This window comes from Spea bombifrons, chromosome 4 (genome assembly GCF_027358695.1).
Source record: "Spea bombifrons isolate aSpeBom1 chromosome 4, aSpeBom1.2.pri, whole genome shotgun sequence".
NCBI classification, from domain to species: domain Eukaryota; kingdom Metazoa; phylum Chordata; class Amphibia; order Anura; family Pelobatidae; genus Spea; species Spea bombifrons.
In genome coordinates, this window is record NC_071090.1 from 787,936 (window position 1) to 814,445 (window position 26,510).

Sequence of the window (26,510 nt, forward strand, 5' to 3'; positions counted from 1 at the left end):
GTACTGCTGGACAACCGGGACCTACAGAGGACGGACCGGCTGCCACCTCTCAGAGGATACGCGATGTATTCGCGTGTGGATACAATGTAACTTACATTAATGCAATAAGGGGCTCCGCAAGAGTAACGGGGGATCACGACCAAGACCCCGTGTGGATCCAAATGAACCAATCCTAATTTCCCAAGACGCCGGAGTGAGCGAGTGCGCGGATAAACATATGGATATACATATATGTAACATGTACACACAATGCATTTTTTCCCCAGATTAAAAGGGATTTTTAAAAACTGAAAACATTTGTCAAAAACACAATTTGGGGAAACGCTCTTTGTTCATGTTGCGACATCTCCCCCCCCCCCATTTTGGACAATGAAGCAGAATCTTCATATTTCTAAAAAAACAACTTTTTGTTTTTCAAAGTTCCCAAAAAATATTTTTTTTAGACACCTTTGCATTTTATCCGTTTATCTTTAGAGTTGAAGTGCAATAAGGAAATAAAGGCTTCTCATCGGGTCCCATATAGAATGCGGGATTCTGTCCCAAAACACAGTTCTGTTTATCACGGACCAACGTATTATTAGTACCATAACACGCTCACACGCAAACCCGAGCCGTGAAATACATTTTTTTTTATCTCTAGTTCATGTCTTTTGCCTTCCCTTTTCATTGTAAAAAAACGATTTAATGCACCGAGCGCTGGTGTATCCGTTAAGAGATTGTCTAAGACGTAAAAGCCGCGTCCTTGCGTTAGACGACCAGGATGGACGGATTCTTCAGTACAAATTTGGCACTTGCTAAAAGGTGCGTCGAGGGCATTGATGAAGAGACGTCCGCGGTGGAAAAAGGAAAAAAAAAACAAAAACTGGGATTCGCCCTGCAATGCACAGGAAAAAAAGGAAGGGCAGCAAAGGGTTATCTATTACATATTTTTTTTCTTACCAAAAAACTCTTATTCCTCTTAAAACTGTAGCACAAAACAACAAAACACATTCACAAGCCACTTGTTGGCACTGTGTACCTGAGTGAGATTTTCTAGAACATTGTAGAACAAACAGCCATAAAGTTTGTTTTTTTTTTTGTTTAAAGTTTTTCTTTTTTTAATGAAAAACAAAAAAAAAAGTTGACGGGTAAGACTTCCGTGCTGTGAGGCGGCAGCCCAATCACTGGCAAGTATTTTACCCATAGCTTATTTCATTCTTTTGGTGGAGAATCGTTTCCTCGTCGTCGGGCCGGCCGGTGCTGACCCGAGTCTGTCCGTCGGTCGATGTCCCAACGGTTCACTTTGTTTTTTTTGTAATAAGAGTTAAAGTAACAGTCAGTGTATGAGAAGGGCCATGTGCTTCGCCGCTGGTGCGGGTGAGCCGGGACGGGCTTATCCAGTCACTTGCGAGTCGGCCGCCATCAGTTGGCTTGCTCCGCGATGTGATGCTCGCTGTCGCTGCCATAGTCTACCTCTGGGTCATCTTCCTCTTCGAAGTCGTCGTACGTTTCGCCGTTGATGTCCTCGGCCTGGATTTCCTCCTTGATGTGAGCTTCTTCCCCCTTAATGCCGTAAGTGCTCTGGATGACCGGCAAGCCGGGCTCGGGACTGCTCGATACGCTCGAGTGCTCGGACGGCAGATGCGGAGAGGACATTCCCACCATAGAAATGGCTCCCGGGTACACCACGCCGGCCGTGGAGATGGGAATCTGTGCTTGTTGCCTGTGGAGAGCAGCAAAGAAATTCTAAAACGCGGAGCAGAGATTCTGACGACGAACGCGACAATCGCTACATTCCCAATATTTAAAGTATCGGCAATTCGAAGCAAGAGAAAAATAGATGCAGGAAAGCAAGTGCAGAAATGCGATCACAGAATAAGACATTTCCATCAATGTTTGGGAATGTTTACAAAAAGAAAGTAGATCCACGGCAATTAACTTATTTTTTAATTACAGAAAGCTGCTGGGGGGTTCCTTTGCCTTTAATGTTGGACGGGGCACATAGTTACCCACAAATATTCATCTACAACGTATCTGATGATCAGAACTTTACCGGTGCTGGCAGAAAATGTATTTTTTTACAGATATATTTATGTTAAATTTTAAAATTCACTTATTTTATTGACTTGCCCTGCATGGCGGTGCCGTGTAGCTACACTTAACCAAAACAGAAAAGCGTCAGTGGGTTCCACGTACCCGACGTTGAAATACTGCCTCATTTCCTGGCGCCTGTTGCGCATGATCGCTTTGTACTCTCCGATCCGCAGCTTCTTGCCGTCCACCAGGCAGGTTCTCTTCGGCCTCGGCTTGTACTTGTAGTCGGGGTATTTCTCCAGGTGCTGCTTGCTGAGCCTCGCTTGCTCCTCGTAGTACGGCTGCTTCTCTAGGTTCGTCATCGCTTTCCAGCGGGAACCTGGCGGGAGATCGACAGATAACCTCACTGAAGACACCTCGCTGCAGAACAACGGGGCTGGGGTGCAATAAGGTGCCGGCGTGCGGAATGCATGCGCAAGACCGCCGTCAACCTCACAGGCCCTGACATATAAGAGGTCTATCCAGACCCCAGAAGACAAGGACCTGCTAAGGACTCACAGGGTTCTTTATCGAAGACCAGACAGCAAATTACTCTGCGATATGCGAACGAGACTCCTAATGTTTACCCAAAGATGATGCAACTCAATCTATTTAGCAATAAAAACGAGACGTTCCTATAAACAAAGATCCATGTTTTCCCCAGAATCCTGTTTTTCTTTCCTGTTGAATTTAGTAACTCTCGGGCGGCCCCCCGCGTCGCTCCCTCGCTCCCCCAACTGTCACTTGTTTGTGATCTGTGACGGATTTGCACGTTTTTGTTAGAATTGCAGCTACTGTTACTGTAATGAAATAAAGATGTCCGCGCTGATCGAGGGCCAAGCGGCCAGGGTATTCCTCATGTTAACAATTTCAGGGAAGCGGCTGATTAAAACCAGATCGCAGAATATTGTAAAACGCTTAGAAGCTCTTTAAAATGTCAGCGCGATCCCCCCGGAGACCACAAATGTCAGACTGACTCAAGTATCTGTTTTAAGCAGATTGCATGCGCCGGGGTATAAACGGTGACAAAAATATCACCCGGAATCACGTGTCTTCAACAAAAAACTAATGTTATTTAAGAAGAATTTTTGTTATCGCGCTCCCTACCTAATATTTTGCTGATATTGGAGTTGTGCATATCGGGGAACGCCTGCAGGATCTTCCGCCGCTCGTCTTTCGCCCACACCATGAAGGCGTTCATGGGACGTTTAATGTGCGGCTCGCTGCTTCCGCGCCCTCGGGATTCCCGATATATTCTGGATTCGGACACTCCTGCGCTGCCTGTTGGGAACAAAACACCCGAATCAGAGACAAATCCCACCTGGGTCACCAAACGGGGCGCCTGAGGCGTCGCTCCATTGGCGCTCACACCGGGAAAGGTGAAATGCGGGGTATGATGTCACTCCCGCGGAGCGCCTCTCCTCGATGACGTCACCGCTCTACACATTCATTTTATACGAGCGGAAGCTTGGTGAATATATATAATTACAGAGAAATATTTCATGTTTCGGAGGAAGTCTGCTCACCGTCCGAATCTCCGCTCAGGTTGAAGTCCATCATAGAATGGCTGAACTTGCCCTCGTCATTCTGCTTCACGCCGAGCTGTTGACTCAGACTTTCCAGCGATGCTTTTTCCTGCAGGTAAACGTAAAAAGCGTCGTGTAAGAAAACCAACAAAAAAACATTTTACTCTCTACAGAAAACGTGCTCTTTGTACCGGATTCCCCAAAATCACAGAATCTAAGCATTGATTATCTAGGATTAAAAGGGAATCTTAAGCGGGTCTGAGATACCCGGAGACGCGAGTGAAATAAAACACGCTGTAAACGTTTGGCTCGGGAATCGCCGTCCGGGTGGCGCTTTTATAAATCTCTATTCTACCAATAAAAGCAGCGAGCGGCAGAGACCGCCGGGGGAGATGAAAGAATATTCCTGACAGTCTAATGATTAATTAGCTGTCTTTTTATTGCATTGAAATCAGGAGACGTGTGTTAATACCGCGCCCCCCCCGCATCATATACTGAAGTCTCTCCCAGGATCTGCCCCCGACTCACGAATCATTTACCCCCAAAAATACAGAAGCCCCCGACGAGCCCCAAAAGCAATAACATCCACGCAACTTTATGAGCAGCGCTGCGGAATATGAGGGTGCCATACGAACCAATAAATCGCCAATCATCTCCCACTGCGCTGGGGCATTATTTCTGATGGGTTATCATTACAGGGGCAATATTATGTCTACGTTTTGAAGATGGGTTACATACCCCGCGGCGCCTGATCGCAGGTAGATCGGCCCCGGCAATATACTTTCTATCGGAAGACCATCAGAGATCTGCAGGAAAATACATCTAATAACCCCTTTATTGCTGGAGGTGTTTGAAACCCCTATTTACCCCTACGGGCAACGTATTAATGGGCTGTAGATAACGTGACATTATCTGCTCCCTCTAAGTGCTTAACCCATTCACTGCTGGAGGCGGTCAGCTCTGCATTTAGCTCAAAGTCACCAGGAAATAACACGTTTTTTTTCTTATTGAAAAGTCTCTGGCATTCAAAAGGTTAAACCAAGTTTTAAAATGGAAAAGGCTGCAATAACAAATAACGGTGTTTTTACGTCTCAGGTGCTGATATTTCTCTATGTTTCTGCTGTTAGAAAATGAAAGTGAAATCACCGCATGGCCCTGAACGCTCTGCGGCATGCGCGGGCGCTCTTTAGCCGTCATGTCTGGGGACAAACACGGCAACGGGCGAAATCACCAAAAAAACACATTTTCCTGACCATCTGTGAAAATAAGCCAAGCGGGCGTAAATATAAATATATTAAAAAAATCTACCAAAAATAAACGCAGCTTCCACTGAAACAGAACGGCTTCCTCCGAGAAGCTTAACCCTCTCGATGCTGGATAAGGCATTTTGCACCGCTCTGGCACTTTCTAGGTGACCACCCTCCTTATCCTAACCAGTACAATAACCAGTGGCGTTTGGAATGGGAAGTAAATGCCGTTCCGCTGAGGATTAGTTACAGCGAAAGTATTAATTGCCCAGGAGGTCGGGGCGATTGACTCCGCAGATGGTCGCGCGCTTAATGAACACGGAGGCAGAGTTACTAAATCTGGGGTAAAGTCATGTGTTGGGGCAGCAGCCGATGGGTATTAAGAGGGGATTAACCCTCTGCGGCACCGAGCGAAGCCCCCAATTACTTCGCTGCTTTCCCGTATAAGATGGATTTCCATGAAATGCTTTCATCGGCCCCCCGATCCGGCCAGCTTTCCAGGGACAGAGACGTCGGGGTGACGGCTGATTTGGCCGGTTGTCGCTTGACAATTCCCAGCATGCGCAAACGACGAGAGGGAGCGCAGCGCCGGCTGACTTTCCTTTGGAGGATTAACAAAACGAAAGCTACAGATGCTCGGTGAATGCGAGCGGCCGCTGTATCCGCAGCTCAATTCAATGCACTTAACAAACGACGCCAACTTAACTGGCGAGGACGGGCTGCAGTCACTTCGCATCAGCGTCCGGCTGAGTGTTAAAGCCGTTCCTGCGCGAGAGCGAAGAGAGAGGGATTTCTGCTCCCAGCTAACTTTCAAGAATGCTTAAATATTTGAATATAAATCCCTTTGTGTCCCGATCACTTCTCTGCTAATCTGACACGTTTCTCCCCAACACTCATCGCACTTAAAAGGATAGAGCCAGCATGCGCCGTCCCCCGCTACGAGGACTTTTAACTGAGCTTGTAAGCATGCGGGGGGGGGCAGCGATCCAGCGCCGGATTACAGACTTTAACGGTGTATTCGGGGGTCTCTTACACGAGGGGGCACAGATATACCTGGCAGCCTCCGGTAAATTCTGTGTTTTAGTTTGTTTGTCATTATAATAAATTAACCCCTGTCTGCAGAGACACAAAATTCTAATGACCCGAAACGGCCCGGGGATCGGCTCAGTTCATGTTCCTAGAGATGTGAATATCCCCAAATCCCGCTCCAGGTAACCGGGGGATCCCTCTATCCTCAATCCAACCGATTCCAAAGAATTCACAGCAGAAGACCTCTTAAGGGATTCACGGAGAAGGCGAAGCGCATGTAAATATGAACTCATTGAGTGCCAGACGGATGTGCCCTGGGGACCCCCTGCCTCGGCACAGGTGGGATCTGGGAGGAAGAGTTAAAGCTATTGGTGTCACCTTTTCAGATCTGCAGTTATTCAGACCGAGGCTGCCGACCACCTTCCCGTCCAGGACCTGCTGCTCCCGCCGGAGCTGCTCCTTCATCTGCCGCGCTTCCTGGATCGCCTTGGTTACCGCCTCGTGGTCATTCAGGTAACTCGGCGACGTTATAGAGGACAAAATGTCTGGGGGGGAATAAACAGAAATTTGGTAAATTAAAAAAACAATCTATTTGGACTGATTACGATTTGAGTCGTTACAGCGGGGAGACTGGATGGGGCCGAATGGGGCCGATCTGCCAGCAGGATCTATGTAACAAACGCAACGGGTAACATCTCCTCTACCCGAAAACATCGACCCAGAAGCAAACTGATCTATTACACTAAAACGTGCGCGCGAGGCGACCTTACAGCTTCCCGTCACAAATAAAAAGATCTTTCAATGAGTGATCTTCCACCGCGCTGGACGGCGGGCTTTATTTATACCTCCAGGAGAAACGTTTAGGGCTTTAGAGGAAGAAGATGGAGAAAGAAAATAAACAGCCTTAAGATAGCGAATCCTTAAGCAAACGTCCCGGGATTCCTGCGCCGCCGCGTGACAGATGGGGGAATGCGGGACCCGCTGCACACGCTAATCACACGTTCAGCGACCGGCTTGCCCCAACACGCTCCGTGGATTCCTGCAAACCTTACACCCTAATCCATTTTTAGAACAAAAAACATCTGGCTCGTGAGTCTCTAATCTGCCAAAACACGCCATTAACTCCTATGATTTGCTGAAAAACACCAAGATTACAGAAAGGGAATATAAAATGGCTAACCGCCGCGCAGAGGATGCCGGGGCCGTCTCCTTGTCTATTTATTTTTTACCCTAAACAGCCTTTTCTAATCACGTCGGACTTCGGCGAAGAGCCGGACGCGGATCCGACGGCTGCCAGAAAACACGGAACGTTTTCCTGATGCTCCCAGCCCTGCGGCACGGAAGCCGGTGACAGATTAGTCCAGCTAAGCCCAGCCAGAAGGGGTATTTTACTATCTGACGGCGGCGCTCGCACAATTCGGGCAGAAATGAATGGAATCTTTAATAAAGTAAATTAATCAGCCGGACTGAGGCTGCCCAATATTAAAGATCGTCAAACTCCATGAACGATTATTGGGCAGAAAGTTTGATTATTGTTATTCTTATGAACAGAATAGGAAGGGTTAACTTTATTCTCCAAAAGTTCCCCCTTGAGAATCACTTTCTTGGACACCCTTTCATTGCCGCTGGGGCTTAATGAGTTCCTTATTGCTAAACCGTAAAATGAACCAATTTGTATCGGCTACAGAATGTCCCCGAGAACCGGACGGAATGGGAGTTTAGTGCTGCTTGTGTTACACGTTAAATTTTACTTTACGATGAGGAGTCACGCGATCGAGCGATATCGTATGTTTAGATTCCTCCGTGTTTCTGCGGGAGAATCTCCGTGCCGAGCCAGCTTGAGAGAATTAACACCTCTCTGCGATGTCGTTCAGAAAAAGTTAAGCCTCCTAATTGTTTAAGTGAGGCTCGAAATCGTTGTAATTTTCATGAAACATAATTAGCAGAGACCACAAAAAAATGTGATGTTCAGCAGCTCGTATTCTGAAAACGAGCAAAAGCGCAGAAAAGCTGCACGTTCAGGGCGGTAATGGGGGCTTCACGGATTAGAGGGGGCTACAAACACTTCTGCCCTTCTCTCCCAGGGATAAAGGTTGGCGTTTAATGTCCGACGCGCCTTACCTATTGAATTGACTCTGACGGAGGAGCTGGCCAGGGACGAGGGGATCGATGGCTTGTGATTGTGTGAGTTGCCCCCGCCGCTTATCCTCGAAGTTGGGGTGTGCGGTGGGGTGGGCGACGCGGGGGATCTGCTCTCCGATGTTTTGGGTCTGGCTGAAAGGTTCAAGGGTTGCGCCCCGTCGTCCTACAAGGGAAGAGATATCGAATGCGTTAGCGAGCGGTCAAATATTTATCAACCAATGTCAAACTACCCCCCCGTCAGCAAAACCATACAATAATCCCACATGGGTGGGCAATAACGCATTTTACAGCCCCCCATTCAAAGCTCACTACTGCTAATCAGAGCTGTGTGATTCCATTCAACGACACAACGGCCAGGACAGAGGCTCGATGCGCAGGATTTAACACTAAACATTTATACATTATTTCACTATATGAGAAATCCCCCCCCCAAAGGGTTAATATCCGCATTAACTGGGGCCAATACAAATGTTTACGCCATTAAAATAATAAATGTAATGGATGCCGGTAGCTGGCGGACAACGGCTGTCCCTCCGCGGACCCTTAAAACGGGTTCGGTTTCTTTACAGGAGGCTCAGCCGTGTGTCTCCCGTGTAGCGGACCCCCCAGTTACGGCACACGGTAAGGACAGGCTTGCGATGCTAATCCCTCGGTCACGCTGGGATATGTGTTTGCCGGAGGGGAGGCTGAGAACGTCTTGCCCTGACTCAAGGATGAACGGACAAGGTTTGCAGCCCCCGGTTACTTGTTACTAATGAAAATGCAAAGTGAGAGGCCGTCAGAAGCACTCGCGCTCCAACACTCGTACCGGGAGTCCGAGAGCGGCACAGACAGATCGTTCTCCGCGCGCCGAGGTCTGATCACTTGAAGGGCAAGAAGCGTAATTTCTATTAACGTGAAATAATGTCAGGCCGGGTAACAGCGTTTATTAGCGTCTCCTCTCCGTATCGGGATGACGGAGGTCAGTCGGACGTAATTTTAAATCGCAGCCTTTTTTACAAAATCACACGACGTGGGGATCAGACGGCAGCGAAGGAACCAAAAGGTCAGAGAAAAATGTACGTTTCTTTTCAAAACATTAACCCAAAAATCTTTACCAGACAGAGCCGTGTACTGCGTGTGGAACGGGAACGTCCGGCCTCGGCAGAGCGGTGCCGGCAGACGCGGCGGTTATATACCGGGATCGACACCGATGAGAAATATGAAACGCCGTTAATGACTCGAGGAAATCGATGCGTTAATTACACAAAATAACTAATAGGCGTCAAAGTCATTTATCAACCCAGATCTGTCTCCGGAAAGTGAGGGAAACGAAGAATCAAACTATTTAAATCAGATTCTCCCAGAACATTTTCATTAATGACGCCGCGCATGTTAAACGCGGGTTTATTGAACATAAAACTTATCCCAATGCTGCAGAAACCGGAGAAATCCGAGCTGTAACTTTAGTCACTTTGGTAATTTCTGTCTACATCGTAATAATTTAGTTCCAATGACGCAATAAAGACGTGGGACGTGCTACAGAAATGTATATATAACAAACCCCCCCCCCAGAAAATCCACCGGCAATACGGGTGTAAATGTAAAGAAAACATGAGAGGGTCTCGTGAAGCTGCAATGATGGAACATCGAGTCACCGCGGGAAAGGGGGCTACTCAGCTGCTTGATGGATCACATATCCGTAATTCAGTTTCACTTTACTGAGAGTGGTAGATAAGTGGAGCAGCCTCCCAGCAGAAGTGGTAGAGGGTAATACAGCGAGGGTATTAAACATGCATGGGATAGACATACGGCTCCTGAATCTAAGACGAGACCAACGGCTGATTAAGGTTTGACTCTTTACGAGATAACGCAGCAGGCTCTGTCTCCGTTTCCTAATAACTTGGTGATTCCCGCGAGTGAATCTACCGCTGTAACTGTGGCTCAAATTAACGTTAATAAGGTAACCGTCAGCTAAAGGAGACAGCTGGCCTACATCGCGAAGGCCGAACAGACCCCAAAAACATTTTAAGGAGGCAGTTTCTCCGCAGCACAAGAGAGACGCGGCCGCCGGCGACTCTTCCAGCCTGTTCTAAAATCACGAAGCCTCGGAGCGGCGGGACGCGGAGACCCCGAGACGGACAGCGGGGGACATTCTGTCCGGCAGAAGCTTGACCAAAGGCAACAGACACAGCGAAAGCGCATCTCAATCGGCCCCTGCTGCGCGGAAGGTGACCCGTGGGCCGATTTACTCTGATTTATGTCAACATCTCTCCGAGACTCTCAGGACGACATCAGCAGAGACACCGCGACGGCGGTCGGAGACTTGACGAGAGCGTCCGAGAGCGGTTTTATGTCTCGATATCCGTCATGTCTTTGGCAGAATGACAGGCGAAGGAAATGTCTATTTTATTTCTTACGATTGAGACCGCTGACAGTCTGTGTCTCTGAACGCGTAACCGTTACAAGCTCAGCGGAGAGCCTGGGATTAACGGTGACAGCGAAGGGTTAACAGAGTAATCCATGGATTTGCATATTAATAATAAGCCGTTTTCTCGCGTATCGCTCGCTACAGAACGGGTCAGATGGAGGTAACATGCGCGGCGTCACACGAGTAACGCGGGAGTTTGGGCTTCATATAAACAGCAGAGATGCCCCAACGATCGGGTTTTAAACCCGAAAGGTAGTAGGGGTAGATTGCCTCGGGGGTAACGCCGCGGATGCAGGGGTATCAGGAATACGTGTATATTTACACTGATTGGACCTCTCAGCCGTCAGGTGCCGGGGGCCTAATGATTTTGGGCAGTGAATAAAAACCTTTTTTGGATAATTTTTTTACTATAAAAGCATATTTTTAAATATGAAAAACACAAAATCTCCAGTTTCTGCTATAAAAACATTTCTTATAAACTTTAAAAAAAACCGGTGGCTTGCAAAGTGTATGATTCCTGAAAAAAGGCACGACGTGTGACGGAAGCAGTGACTGGGGGTCCTGGGCACGCAGCACCGCATCACAGGGGCGACACTTTGCGCATGGACCTTTGCTCGGAGCGAGCTCCGCCGCGCAGGGTGTCGTGTCTGTCATCCGTCATCGGCTTTAGGAGACAATCTCGTTCTCCTGTTTCAGATGAACTCCGCCGGATCCGTCAGCGGGAGGCCGAGCGAAATCAATGTCTCGGATTTCCAGGCTGAGTTTGGAGGTCAGAGCCGCTCTGTCATTTCCCGGCATTATCTTCCCTATCTCTGCGCCTCGCTCGGAGCCTCCTGCGGCACGCGGCAGATTGGACACAGCAGGTCTCAGACGGCTCGCGCTCTACTCGGCTTTACTGCCTTTTTAGAGTTTGGCGCCGCGGCCCCTTCCTCTCCTCCTGCAATTTGCAAATGCGAGTTCTCTCCTCCAAGGGCAAGAAATGAGGCAAAATACCCTGCATTTACCATTAACCCTTTCCATTAGCATGCCTGTCTGGCCCCCACGTTGTCGGCCGCACTAACATCGCTCCCTCCTCATAGGATTTTTAGAATATATTTATAGAAATTATTATTTTTAATGCCGCCAAAACATTCGTCAGTAAAAGAAACGTCCCCGTCGTTTGTAACGGTTGGAAATGGCATCATCTATAAACGGTTACCTTGGCTTTGGGCGGCGGGCTGCTGGCGCTCTTCTCCGTGTGCATGCCGGTCGGGGACATGGAGGAGCTGAGATTACTCTGCGGCACGCCTGCTAACTTGTTTCCCGGAGAGACCTGCATGGCGGCCAACTGCGCGGCGTACAACTGCTGCAAGAGAAGAGGAGAAACGTGCGTGAGTGAGCGGCGCGGCTTCCGCTCCGATGGGGAGAGCTGCTGGAACGTTTCAAGACGGGGGCCGCCACCTTAACTTCTGTGAATTGTTTCTCGGGGGAGGAATGACAGACGGCGCGCGTGCCGGGGATGGTCTGCCGAGGACATGCAGCCCATAACAATGGCCGACGCTTCGCGAAAACCCCCTTCTCAGAGCGCAGTCCGGCATCTGAGCCACTCAATAAAAAATTCTGAAAAGGGAGCCGCAGCTTGCAGAAAATTAATTAAAAACGCGGCTATACGAAGTTATCTAAACGTAAGGAACGGAGGATTAGCCGGGACAATAGCGGATTTAGCGTTTATTCCATGGAGGTGCGCGGCGAGCGGTCCCACAAGGAACAGGTGCTTGGCGCTCGGTGACCCGCGGCCTGGAATGTGTCAATCAGAACCGGAAAATTACCATTTCCAGATAATGTACCAATATAAGAAATTCCGCCAGAGATCTGAGCAAAGGGGCGGAAAGAAGATTTCGGGGCCCTGAACATTTAAGCGTCCATCTGTTACCGGAACACACGTCATCAATGTAATATCTTCTAGTGACGTATCAGACTTCCGAAGGCCAGTCCAGCACCCAGCGGGGCTCCGTAGACCAATAGCCGAGCGAACAATTTATATTTGCTGATATGGTTTTGTCACCCGTGTGTAAGTGGCAAAATATTTTGCAGAATTATATTAGATTTAACTAATATTAAAAATATACTAAATATTTAAGTGTGGTCTAAATAACCCCTTCAAATGCCCCAATGCGCTCTCTGCCCCTTGGTACTAAGAGGGTTAATGAAACGGGTCCAATACTTGTCTGGAAAGGACTGAAAAGTGACTCTGAAATTGATTTGAATTTCCCGTTTAACACGAGCATGAAACGCGTCCCGGACAGACCCCCAAAAGAAGGTCACGGCGTTCCTGTCTCGGTGCCAGAACACGGAACGTATTTCATGTCACTGACCTGGATATCGGCACCAAGACAGTGACAGACACTCACTCCGCAGGAGACCATGCGCGGCAGCACAGAGCGCTGGCATGTAACGGCCCTTCCCGGACACACATGATAAAACAATGTGACACTTCTGCCTTGCGGGGAAGCCGAGAGAGACTGCAGCGAAAAGAGACACTCAGGGAAGGAGGGAACATCTGGGTCGAGCCAGAGAACTCAAATCTTCCCTGAAAGCTAAACCGTAAACGTGCTGATTCTTAGGGTGGTTCCAAGGCTTTTTGTGTTTTCTCCGCGTCCGATCACTTTGAGGATCTGATGCGATGCGACAGCCGGAGAGCGCGGCGTCTTCCGAGCGACGGGAAAGACGTTATTTTATTTCCTTTTAATTTAAAATATTATTTCACAAATACAGCAGCAAAAATGTCACAAAACAAAGGAAAACGGCAAAAGCGATGATCGGACCCCGTGTTTCCGATTACTGTTCAATTAAGAGGTTTTGTTGGGGTATGACATCACGTGACATCACACTGGCTTGGTGGTCGTAATGTTTCAGAATCCACGACGTCGCAGTAAGTGGGGTTTGCGGGTCTCTCTGGAAGCGCGTCTCGGATGCGCCCGGTTGCCGCTCGGCAGCGGATTTACACGTCCCCGGCGACCATCCGACGCTTTGACTCTTTCCGCGGAGAAGCCGGCGGATGCTTTATATCTTTATCACCCCCCCCTCCACTCGCCCCCTCCACGCGCTTGTCACTAATCTCTCACAATATGTTCCAACATCTGCCTTTCCGTGTGATGAACGACCCGTCCGACTGACCCTCTTTACTCGGCTCCGGAATAGCTGATCATTAGCGCGGGAGAAGACGCCGCGCTCGGCCCGTCCTCGGGTCATCAATCACTAACTACGTGGAAGTGCCGGAATCTTCCTCCTCGCTTATGTCTTAATCATCTCTAAACGTACGCGGCGAACAGACCTCCAATTACCTGCGACGCGGCGCCTCCAGATTAATGAAAAGGGGAGATGCGTGCAATTACTGAGCGCGTTAAAGCCGCCGGTCGTCACGGCGCCCACGCACCGAATGTTTATAGTTACCATTATCCGCGGGTATACCTGTGTGTGCACACAACGCTACGCGCACGCGGGAGATGCACGCGGGACGCGCACACGGGAGATACACGCGGGAGGCGCACGCGGGAGATACACGCGGGACACGCACACGGGAGGCGCACGCGGCTCTGTCTCTTTGTCTGTCCGTGAGCTTTAAATAAGCATTAAATGCAGAACATAATAAACGGCAGCAACGCGCTCGCTAATCAACAGTTTCTGGCGCGTTTTCCTCATTAATATTTGAAAGCTGGCAGAGATTTTCCGAAGCCGTCCAGCTATTCAGAAGACGCGACGTCGTTCCAAATCCGCTTCTCAGATACGCAGGTCCTTGGGGGGAGTTTCAAAGAGCGTAACGGCCACTGTTGGGGAGGTCGGGGGTCGCGCAGGTTTTCGGGGGCTAGGCCCGAGCGGAGGCAGAAACCACCGTCTATGTATTTTCTGCGCTGCTCGCCGCTTTAGTCCTGCGATGCCTGTTATTTAGGACACTCGGTAGTTATGATTAGAGAGTGAAACGCGGGATCTGCACCCCGGACGGAGCCGCCTGATTGTAACCCCCGCGTCACGCTTGTTGGGGGGCCGCGGTGTTGTCCCGGCCGGTGGTCGGAGAGGAAAGGGCCCGCGGCGCTCGGTGTACAAGGAGCTCGATCATCACGGAGACAATGGAAATATGCGATCGGGGGAGGGGAGAGAGCGCTCGGGGCTTTTGCTGCTTCTTTTGTCCAAATGTCAGGGAGCCCCGGGGGCCGCGCCGGGTAACGACAGTCATGTCAGTGGCTCTGAACGCCCCCCGGACAGCTCTTGTTGGGCATCCACTCAAACCCATATGGGCTCGGCGACGTCGGGGAAGGGGGTGCGCGGCTTGGGGCCGCTCCGGCTGCGCTCTCCGGCAGAATGGATTTTATCTAATTGAATTGTTTTTGCCTCTATTAATATGTTTGCAGCTGGGCTCATTAATCAAACGCGTGGCTCGCAGGCCCGGGGCAGGATCGTGCGCATGGCAGGCTGTTAACCTGTACAAATGCCATCAGATGGGGCAGGTACAGAGGGGGCATCGGGGTATTTCCTAAGAGGGCACTTTTAACCCTTCTGTCCCGAGGACATCTTTGGGGAAATTATTAGGAAACAAAATGCACATTTTGCCCTTAGCCCGCACTTTTCCCATAACAAGTAGAAGCGGGGTGTTCTGCCGGCGGGTGATGGGGTAACCGGGTGGCATTGGATGGGGGGCTCCCGGCAGTGCAGGTTGGAAAGCGGCTCCTTTACCTGCGGAGCGATAGTCACGAGACGCCCCCCCCCCCCCCCCGGGACGGATACCCCGGAGATTTGTATGAAATCTCATTGTGATTGTTTCGGAGGGATCTGAAAAGCTCTCGCAGCTGCTAATCGGCTCCCGGCCCTCGGACCCTCGCTGGATTTGTATTAACGCCAATTAATCAGAGCTATTGTTGTTACTCGATTAACAAACTATCGGCCAGGAAACGGGGAACAAAAGCTTCGCCAATTCAATATCGCGGCTCAATAAACATCATTCGAGGGGGAAGAGTGACCCCCAAAACCGGGGTCTTTAAAAAGACCCCGCGCATGTTCAGGGGTTTTGTTGAGGGGATACTTGCTCGAAATATCTGAGGATTAGGACTCGTTATAACAATATTAAATGACTATAGCAACCGCGGAGGTAGTGGGCGCAGGGTGGGTAGTACCGGGGCCTGGGCATGTTCTGATATATACATGTGGGGGCTGATAATGGATCTTGGCGCGTGATATCACAGAGCTGGGGGGTCACGTTACCCTCCCCGTCCATTTAAGCTTCATGACTTAAAGGGTGTTCACCATGCGCAGGGCTAGGTGGTGGTTTCGGGGGCCGGTGGGCCGGATCTCGTGCGGTGAACGGGTTGTTTGGTGTCGCCGCGATAACCGCGTGTCGCGTTCTGCTCCGGATATTGCGGCCGGTGAATGATTGCAGCGCATTGTTAGCAAATCTTAGGTTGCTGATAAGCTCAATATTTATCAGGTTAACCCTCCAGCTGCCGCGCGCCTTCACCGCGTTTAACCTTTTCATTACAAAGTAGCCGAGCAACGCTTTGTACGATAATCTCTCATCTCTGGGACTGTAATTAATGTAACTCGTTATCGGAGGTTCCGTCTCTTCTACGGAGCGTTGGTGCTTTATGAACAAATCAATAACTGGTAGGTGCATGCGCGGGGGGATCCACCTCATTCAGAGATGCCAAGATCCCGGTGAAAGGTGCCGGTGAACCCGGAGAACGCGCCTAACGGGCGCTGGGGACACATCCGTCACTTGAAGGGGCTCTCTAGCCGCAGCGGCTGCGTTCTCCCCCCGCCGCTCCCCCCTCCTCGTAGTCTTCGCATTGTTTGAGACGTACCTGTAGCTGCAGCGGTCCTAAGCCGGGGGTTGCTGCGGCAGCTGCTGCCATGGTAGTTGGAATCAGCTGAACGGGGTATGGGTCACCTAAGTAAGAGAATAACAGAGGCGTTAGCACCTTTTATCTGCTCTCCACCTGCAAATTAAACTCCGCATTCACTCTCCCCAAAGCCGCCTTTTGTGTGCCGCGCGGAGCCCTAATGAAAAGCTCCATTGTCCAAACTCTTTTCAGCGCACCGGCTGGGAGAGGAATGTCTGAAAAGAACGAAGCAATTAAGGCGGAAACCTCATCCCTTGGATTTTCACGATGTACTTAGGGAAATAGAAAGAAAAAAAGAGAGAGTAGAGACCGATCGCAGCCGACCGAAGTAATCAAAGGCTTTGTAGCGCTGCGGAATACGTCAGCGCTTAATAAATAAAGACTAATAATACAAATAGTAATAATGTTACTAATAATGTTACATGAACTTTAATTTAAAGCATCCCGCTCGCCATCTCCTCCTCCTGTATTTATAGTCAGCTATTCTGGTGCAAATTGCTACATATGAAGCAATCAGCAGGGACATCGGTTTGGTTTCCATGGTAACTGCTCCATATTTAGAACTCTGACTCAGAACGGCTTCAGCTTTACGGTGATAAAATCGGGGATAGAGTCGGTTACATGCGCGGAGTCTCTGTCTCTGTCTTATGGGGGCGCTGTTTGTAAATACCGCGCCGCAACAGTCAGCGAGAACCTGCGGCTTCACTTGGGGACAAATACACAGCAATTTAACAGATATACAGATATTTACCGAATATAAAAAGAATTTGGACCCGAATAATTCCAGATTTTACATGTACTGCAAGGAAGTTTTACTTTACTGAGAGGGTGGTAGATAAGTGGAACAGCCTCCCAGCAGACGTGGTAGAGGGTAATACAGTGAGGGTATTAAACATGCATGGGAGAGACATACGGCTCCTGAATCTAAGAAGAGACCAACGACTGATTAAGGTTTGACGGGGGCCGGATGGGGCCGATCTGCCGGTGGGTTTTGAATTCCTGGAAAAACCAACCACAGTAAGAACATGAAATAATTTCCCTGAAGCCGCCGGGTTCTCCGCTGTAACGTTTATGACATCAGAGACGCAATCAGATACAGTAACCGTCCAGCAGAATGACAGAATGTATAAAGTCTTTGCGCTCACTTAATGGGGGTCACCAGCCCATCAGCATCCGGACCACCGATCTGCACAAAACTAATAAACTGAACCCACAAACTGCCCCCGGGACAACGATTCCTGCAGCCCGGGACCCAAAGAGCCGTGCCTAATATCTGGGGCAGAGGGGGGCGCATGCACGCTCGGAGAAACGCGGAAACGAGCCTTAATAACGGAACTAATGTGACCAACGAGTGCAGACAGGACACGGCATAACGATGTATCCGGGGGGCCGGAGGGGGCCGGGGGTATATCCACAAAACACCAAAACCTCCGATACGCCTGCGGCAGGACTGTCAACGAGGTCAGTCAGGGGGATACGCGGTACCGAGGAGCAAGCGGACGCTCATGGATCCCACCATATATGGGGTCCTGCGACAAATGACCGCCGGAAATGTGATGCCCCCAATAGCCGAAATAACATTAAGTGACATGAGATTCTCCTTTGGGTCAAGATCTCTTTAGGGCCACAGATTCACAACGGGGGGGGGGGGGGGGTGAGAAGTTTCTCTGTGCTTTCTGATCATTTCATGATTAACCCAATAAATATAGCAGCCTCGGTATCAGAATTCCGAATGCCAGCTCCCGGAGGTGACGCAGCCCGGTGTCGTCTAATTCCTAGAAATCCTCCCGGATATTTCTTTCATTTCTGCAGATTGCGCAACTGAAAAATACTTTGGATGCTTCTCGGGGCGAGATTTGTTTTCAGGGTCGTCTTTAGCAAACATTTTGTTCCCCGGGGCGGCCCTTAAAAGGAAGCGAGACGGCCCCGGGGGCTCTATTCACAGAGAAATCACAAAAAGACACGTTTCAAAACTCTAAATGACTGTAAAGGAGCCGAGATTCCCTGATCTGCCCGTTTCTCGCGGGGCGGAAGGATCGCTGCCGGTCAGCACAATGATCGGGACTTTTTTATGTCGTTTCTCGTGGCCACCGATGCGGGCAGCGGCCACGTTTCCGATTCATTTACAGACCGAGCTCCGCGCTCACGAGCCGCCGGCCACCACACCTACGACTCAATGCCGGGGGGGGGGGTATTTACAGCTCAAATACCCCACTGTGACACTGAAGGAGAAACACCAAATCTCTTCATTATTATTAGCGAGGGTCTCGGCCAACGTAACGCGGCCACGACCTCAGCCTCGCCAAGAATATCTCCTGATGGAATCCCTGAATCTCAGGGGCCGTTTCGCTTCTGGGGTTAATAACCAGTCGCCGGGGGGGCCACAAACGCTGCCGGTGCAACCACAACGGCTCTAAAAGGGTTAACCGGGAAACTGCTCTAAAAGCGGAATCATTAAATATACCTAAAAATGGATAAAACGCGCTCGGGAGCCAAAACTCCGCGCTCGGGAGCCAAAACTCGCCCCGTTCTGGCAAAACATCCCTTCTGTGTCAACTTTCAGGGAGTTTTTGGGAAGCCGCGGCAGCTTTCAGCGCGAAGCCGTTTCCCAAACATTTCTCTTTGTCTTCCAGAAGTCGCAGACAGAGAGCTCAGCGGGCTCTGCCACAAAAAACAGATTTTTCTGGTGACAGCGTTAAGCCTTGCGGGACCTTTTCGCTCTCGCTGTCATCCCAGTTTGTGTTTGTGTGCCGCCGGCTGCCGGTGCCGCCGCGGGGAGAGCGCAGAAACCCCCTGTCTGTTGTGTCTGCCGTCCGCCGAACCTCGCAAACAACGTACGCTGTTTTCTGGATGCGAAAGAACGTTTTGACTCGGAGCCAGGACTGCTCTTAGATGGACTTCTGCTCGTGGATTTTTTTATTTCTTCATTCTGCGCATCTACAGGGATTTCACAGACTGCGGCCCCAGAAACCCAAACCCGCCAGCAGATCGGCCCCCGCCGGCCCCCGTTTCTCCTGCTGTAAGGAGTCATACCTTAATCAGTCGTTGGTCTCGTCTTAGATTCAGGAGCCGTATGTCTATCCCATGCATGTTTAAATCACCTCACTGTATTGCCCTCTACCACCTCTGCTGGGAGGATGTTCTACCTATCCACTACCCTCTGTGTAAGGTCTGTGTGATAAACACTTTCACTTACTGCATCCAGCCTTGTAGCTGAAGCCCGGAGGGATGAGGAATCCTTGCTGAGCGGCCGCAGCGGCTGCGAACGTCCTCTGGTCCGGGGGAAACACTGGAATCATCAAAGGGGGGAGCTGACCCTGAACCTGAAAAACACAAACGATGCAAATAAATAAATCGGGACGACAAAAAAAACGACATCAGTATCTCTTATGTATTTACTAACCCCAATATTTAAATTGTACAGCGCTGTGGATTATGTTAGCGCTTAATAAATAAAGGATAATCATAAAAGTAATAACAATAATAGTAATAATAATCTAATAATAAAGTAGTAATATTAATAATGTAATAGCAATAATAAAATAGTAGAAATAATAGTAATAATAATAGTGGTAATAATCTAATAATAAAGTATTAATATAGTAATAATAATAGTAATAGTAGTAATTATATAATAGTAATATAATAATAATAAAGTAGTAATATAGTAATAGTAATAATATAATAATAATAATAGTAGTAATAATAATATTAAAGTAATAGTAATATAATAATAATAAAGTAGTAATATAGTAATAATAACAGTAATAGTAGTAATAATTATATAATAGTAATATAATAATAATAATAATAAAGTAGTAATAGTAGTAATAATAATAATAATATTAAAGTAATAGTAATATAATAATAATAATAATGTAGTAATATAGTAATAACAGTAATAGTAGTAATAATAATAATAGTAATATTAAAGTAATAATAATAATAATAATGTAGTAATATAGTACTAGTAATAATAGTTATACAAGAGTAATAATAAGGTTGCTCGCCAAGCGTGTAACAGTTTGGGAGGAGCGCGCAGACGACGGACCGTGCGGTACTTCCTGTGCGGCTCGACTCCCATTGGTCAGACTGACACACTTGCTGGTAAAACTCCCCGTAATCAGCGCGACGGAGGCGGGGGGGCGCGCAGGCGCCGGGGTAAAAACGGTCCCTTAATAAAGTTTCGTTAAGTTGCCCGACGAGCCGGGGCGCCGAACGTCTTTCGAGCCGCGATTTAAAACTCCAAAGTATGAATATTCTCTTCGAACGCGAAATGAACAGCTGGGTGATGCGGCTGCGGCGTCTCCGGCAGAGAGCCACGAAACTTTTTTAATGGTTTCCAAGGATAAAAGTGACTTTGCCAAGAGAAGAGGCTCAAAAACACTAATAGAAAGACAGATGGTTCCACTGAGAGAATCGCTGCCAAGAAAGGCAGAAAAAAAGAAATAAATAAAAATAAAATTGTTGTTATTGAAGCCGAGTGTAAAGTCCTGTGATGGCTGCCAGCGCGGCTCGCGGTCGCTCCGTGGACGCGGTCACCTTCCCCATCTGATGGCGGCGTCACCAAACACGGACTCCGTGCCAGAGACGGGGGCCGCGGGAATTCACACCGGGGAAAATAATAATAATAATACCAGTAATAATGATAAAAATAATAGTAATAATTACTAGTGATAATAGTAATAATGACAACGCGTTTCCGGGAGAATCCGGTTAAATAATAGGTTTATCTCCGATAGACGCCGGCGGGCGGTTAAACATTTTATTCCCCAACGCCAAATATCCTACAAATCCTCAGCGGGACCCGGCCCCGGAGCGTTCCACACCAGGAAGCCGTCGGCACCGGAGCGTTCCACACGAGGAAGCCGTCGGCACCGGAGCGTTCCACACGAGGAAGCCGTCGGGACCCGGGACCTCGCACACGAGGAAGCCATCGGCACCGGAGCGTTCGCACACGAGGAAGCCGTCGGCACCGGAGCATTCCACACGAGGAAGCCGTCGGCCCCGGAGCGTTCGCACACGAGGAAGCCATCGGCACCGGAGCGTTCGCACACGAGGAAGCCGTCGGCACCGGAGCGTTCGCACACGAGGAAGCCGTCGGCACCGGAGCATTCCACACGAGGAAGCCGTCGGCACCGGAGCGTTCCACACGAGGAAGCCATCGGCACCGGAGCGTTCCACGCGAGGAAGCCGTCGGCCCCGGAGCGTTCCCACACGAGGAATAGAGCGCCGGGGGATAAAACATTCTGAAACAGGAGGCCCCCCATGTCAACAACAGAACCCGCGGCAGATCGGCCCCCGCCGGCCCCCATCGGGTTGCCCGTTTCAATCAGTCTTTGGACTTAAACACTGTTGTACAGCGCCGTGGAATATGATGGTGCTATAAAAATCCATAAAGAAGTAAGTTAAAGAGCGCATGTTACGGGGTTCCCTCTGCTCGGATTTCGTGTCCTCAGCGGCTGCCTTCAGGTTTTGGCCCCGAGGAGACGCGATGTATTTTTAGAAATATTTATTGTGAAAAGAACAACGTCACCCGACTCTGAACATCAGAAGTCCCGGAGCGGGTCGGCTCCTGGAGAACCCCGGGAGATGACACTTCACTGCGGTCCAAAATACACAACGCGGTTGGAACCATCTCCTGGTGTTTTCTTGGTTTCCAAGGAAACGGTTTTTGGTTTTGTGCCGGGCTCAGCTTTTGGAAAACCAGAAGAAATTCCTACATTCCAGTTTCACAAACAGGGAACATTCGCTTGCTGGTCTCATAACACCCGATTTATTCCCCCCCGAGGGCGAAGAACACGCAGCAGGAAGCCATCGCTGAACCCCCTCTTCTGGGGTGACCCAGTCAGCGAGTCCCGCTTTATGTCTGGATTCCCTAAAGCAACCGGCGCATGTTGAGACTGCAGTTACGGATAAAGGATCGAAATGAAATTGAGAATATATAATATTACATAGATAAGTGGAGCAGCCTCCCAGCAGAAGTGGTAGAGGGTAATACAGTGAGGGGATTAAACATGCATGGGATAGACATACGGCTCCTGAATCTAAGACGAGACCAGCGACTGATTAAGGTTTGAGTCTTTACAGCAGGAGAAATGGGTGACTAGACGGGGGCCGCCGGGGGCCGATCTGCCGGGGGGTTCTGGGTTTCTGCAGCCAAATGAAGTTTTGAAGAAGTCAGATCCCAAACCCGACAGACGTGAAGCTCTTTTAGCGCATTTCTCGGGATTGTCTGTTTCATGATAATTCCCACAAAATATTATCTGACTTTTTCTGTCTTTCTGCCAAAAAACGTCAGAATTTGAACCTCGGGAAGAATCGGCGAAGCTTCTCTAAGATTTTAAGTGAAAATTTAGTCTAATTCCCGAACGACATCCTAAAGAGAGAAACGCAAGCCCGGCCGTAAAGTTGGGATTTTACGGATTCCGCTTCCTAGACGCCCCTTAAGAGAAAATCCGAATGAGAATTTGATTGAAATCCCCCCTTTTTGTATCTTTTTCCGGCTCTTGTGGTTTCTTCTGTTCGCTGAACCCGATGACGGATCCGTCGGCCGGCGGCAGAAACGCTGGGAACGGTTTAATTCAGCATTTTGTTCTCAACCGCAGAACAATTACCCGATGATGTCGGTTAACCAGAAACGCCCGCGGCCCGCGGAGGGACACAAGCCGCCGGCAGCCCCCTCTCCGCGCATGTTCCGCTGCCCAACAGACTTTTCTCCGCTACTTCATCTCCATCAGCAGAGCCGGTTTAATTATCCATCGGCGGTAACGAGACGGGGGCTTCTGCGGTGGAAGGTTATTGGGTTCCCGGTTTGCTTACATGCGCGAGTTGCAGGGTGTTCGCCGGCTTCCCGCAGACACGTTTCCCCACATCCCGGGTTTATCACCTCGGCTGGTTATACGGAAGGGAAGGGGTTAAAGCTCCGGCGGCGCGGCGAGAGATGAACATTGATGTAGAGCCGGGAAAGGAACGAGTTCACGCCACAAAAAGCAACGCACTTAACTCTCATTCAATTTGTAGAGCATAATAGCCGTCTGAATGGCTCCCGCGATGCATGCGCGATCCGCACTATTTCACCGCTAACCTACTTTGAGAAGTCATTGTCGGAGCTGAAACAATTCCTCGTAGAAACGCATTAAACGCAGACGGCGGCAGCCGCCACACAGCCAGGGCGGCTTTGGGGCAAATCAAACCCCGATCTCCCCCGAAAGGTGGCAAATATTTCTTTTAAATAGAAACAGGAGACGACGGGAAACAATCGGGACAGAAACTTCAGGGAAGAACGAATCGCCGCGCAGCCGCGGGACCTGAATACAAGACGCTGCGCTTAGGTGATAATCCCGTTCACGAAAGGGGGCCGCGTGGGGCAAATCAAAGTGAATTGGCAGGGGGCAACTTTACCAAAATACTGCTTTCTTTTGTTGCATTTTATTTAAATATATTAATTTTCTTAATGCAAAGGAAAAGCAGGAAATCCATGAATTTCCCGCAATTTTTGTGCAATTCATTTCTGATTTATCTCCCCGTAAACTGTAATCAAAAGCCGTATTTAGATAAAAGCGAGATGTAACAATTCCCCGATATCCGCCGTCTCTCCGCAGCGCCACAAATACCCCTCGTTGGAAGCCGCCGTCGCCCGGGGGCCGAGCCTTGTTTAAAAATTCCTGAAAGCCAGAAAACGCGATGAGCCCGTATTAAAACTTTTAATGACTTTACTAAAAAAGGTGGAACTTCGCAGCCAGCTGGCTTCCTCGCGAAAGGCAGGCGGCACAGCTTGAACTTAAAGCTATCTTAACATAATGAACGAGTGCCAATAATTAGCATATGTAGTGTGAACAGGTTTGCTGGCAAAAGCAAGTGAAAAACTCCAAGGTAAAGTTATTATTAGGGAGTAATTAGCTCTGTGAAGTAAATGAGTGAACAATGACTGCCAGCACTCTCAATATGTCCAACATCTGACTATGTGGAAGATAACGTTGTAGAGCGCTGCTCCCCGAGCCCGCTTCTGTTAATAACCATATGTTGGAGTAATTAATGCGGAATCTTTCTGACCTGTTGTCACGTCGGAACAATACATTCTTGGAAACATTGAATCCGGCAGCTCCGCGGCGAGAGCCACGAATCGGGGGGCCTCGGATACGGCGCCGGCGGCACAGGGACGCCGCCGGTTACAGATACGCATTGTGCGCGTTATAAAAAGATTTATTAAGTAGCCGTCCCGATGGTGCGACGGAGAATCGGAGGAGCTGCCCACGGAATCCAGAAATATTCTGCGCACGTGGGAAGGTTACCATGGAGCGGTCGCTACATACGTGTGGAATAAAGCGAATGATGAGCGTAATCGCGCTAATCTGGCGTGCACACTCGGGGGTTAAGGGGTCATCGGGGGTACTTTGTGTTCCAATATAGGTGGGTATATCTCGCTACTTCCCCACCGGTCCGCGGTAACCAAGTGGAGACATCAATGTCTCGCCGCAGCCCTTCATCTTCTTACTGAACAGCTGTTTGAGGTTCCGTGCGATCCACCTGCCGGCGCCAGCGACCCGGAACATGTTTGAAGCTCCTGTCACCGACCTCGGCATGATTCGGATCAGAGGCTCGGAGTTTACTAATCACCGAGCGCCTCGTCTCTAACGTTACGAACAAACGCAAGGAGGCATCTTCCCAAACCGACGGGGACTGAGCCGAGGAGCCGCTGAACGGCCGTTCCCTTCGAGCTCTGGACGTCTTACAGGAGGAATATTATTTTAAGAAGAAAAATACAAAGAAGGCCCGGCCCGGAGTACAGCAGCCCCGGGATGGGGAGAGCCGAGCGCGAAACATCGAGGGGGGGTACGTCTTCGTAATCTAATGACGGCACTCGGAGTTCCCGCTTTACAGATGGATTCATGGAGCGCAAAAGCGGAACCTTCGGGGATGAATCTGCAGAGCGAGCGGCCTTCATTCTGATAACGGTCTCCTCCGTGGCCGTTAATAAATAATAAAAAGGTACATTTTATCTGTGGGTGTTCGTGATGAGCGTCTCGGCAAGGAGTCTCTCCAGATATCCAAAAGACAGCTGGTTGGAGGAACATGCGCGCCCCGGCACGGCCCCACGAGAGCTGCTGATGCCCCTTGACCCACCTCACTGCTACCTCCACTGGGCCACTGGGTTCTGCTACAAAGCCCCATATCGACGGCCAAAATCCAGCCCAACGCCGGATCCTCCGCTTCCTCTCCTCCGTATTCCGCTCCTCCGTATTCCGCTCCTCCGTATTCCGCTTCCTCTCCTCCGTATTCCGCTCCCGCCATTGGCCAGAAGTGCGTTCGCTCGGGAACTTTGAAAGGAGTAATTTCCAAACAATTCGGTCTGGAATTTGTTTTTTTGGACGGGGTTCAAGCTCATCTCTTACCGTCCACAATTAATGCTTTTCTGCTCTTACAATGTTATAATTAGCAGCGCGGAATCGGATAATTGCGAGCAGAATGCATCTTAATAAGTCACCAAGTTCAAACGAGCCGACGCAGCTCCAGATTCTAACGGCTCCTTATTTAAGTAAATAAAAAAACAGTAATTAATAGAATCATCACCAAAACAAGAAGAAATAAACTCTTTAAATACCCGGGCGGGACGCAGCACCAGAATGTTAATAGACCCCCGAAACCCGCGGGTTCCCCCCCCGAATGTGCCGACCGAGAGTCACGAAGATGAAGGATGTTCGGCTCGGGGCGGCGGGAGAGAACGTTCCGGCGCAAAACAACACAAAAGAAAAAAGGAACTTGGAGAAAAGGTCTCCGCAGCCCCAAAAACCAGACGCTTCTCCTTGAATGGAAAGAGGTGTTTCATTAACGTGGAGCCTTCAGCAAACTGACAAGAAAAACATCCCCAGACGGCTGCGGCGGAGACCAAGAGCCGGGATTAAAATAAAATCTGTTAATTGCACGAGAACAATCCTTTTGGGAGCGAACGGAAACGCGCGGAGAAGATACACGGGAAGCCGCTTCACCTCGCTAAATCTTCAGACAATGTCATCCGATGTTACTTCATTAGCTGATCTTATCTGCGCAGAATTTATTCCTCCCCAGCGGGGCGGTTAATGCTTGGGAATGGACGCTGTCAGAACGCAATCCGCAAACACAGCGCACGTAACAATCTGATACAACGTAGGAAAGTTTCCACTTCTGGCGGTCAGAGACGCTCCGCCACGATCCGCCACGATCTTCCAGCCCGGAGTCCGAGGGCCGAGCGCTC

The 26,510-nt window shown here is 49.5% G+C and overlaps 1 protein-coding gene across 1 annotated transcript in view; it reads right to left on the reverse strand.

Annotated features, from left to right (window-relative positions):
• Positions 1-476: 476 nt before the first annotated feature.
• SOX5 (SRY-box transcription factor 5) overlaps positions 477-26,510 on the reverse strand; it is an 85,594-nt gene continuing 59,560 nt past the window's right edge. The window contains exons 7-15 of the mRNA XM_053463097.1: positions 19,473-19,599; positions 16,238-16,323; positions 11,605-11,751; positions 7,976-8,159; positions 6,233-6,399; positions 3,579-3,687; positions 3,160-3,333; positions 2,176-2,392; positions 477-1,702 (exon numbers count right to left, since the gene is read on the reverse strand). Of these exons, the coding sequence (XP_053319072.1) occupies positions 1,402-1,702; positions 2,176-2,392; positions 3,160-3,333; positions 3,579-3,687; positions 6,233-6,399; positions 7,976-8,159; positions 11,605-11,751; positions 16,238-16,323; positions 19,473-19,599 (1,512 nt within the window). The 3' untranslated portion in view covers positions 477-1,401. The remainder of the gene's footprint in view (positions 1,703-2,175; positions 2,393-3,159; positions 3,334-3,578; positions 3,688-6,232; positions 6,400-7,975; positions 8,160-11,604; positions 11,752-16,237; positions 16,324-19,472; positions 19,600-26,510) is intronic.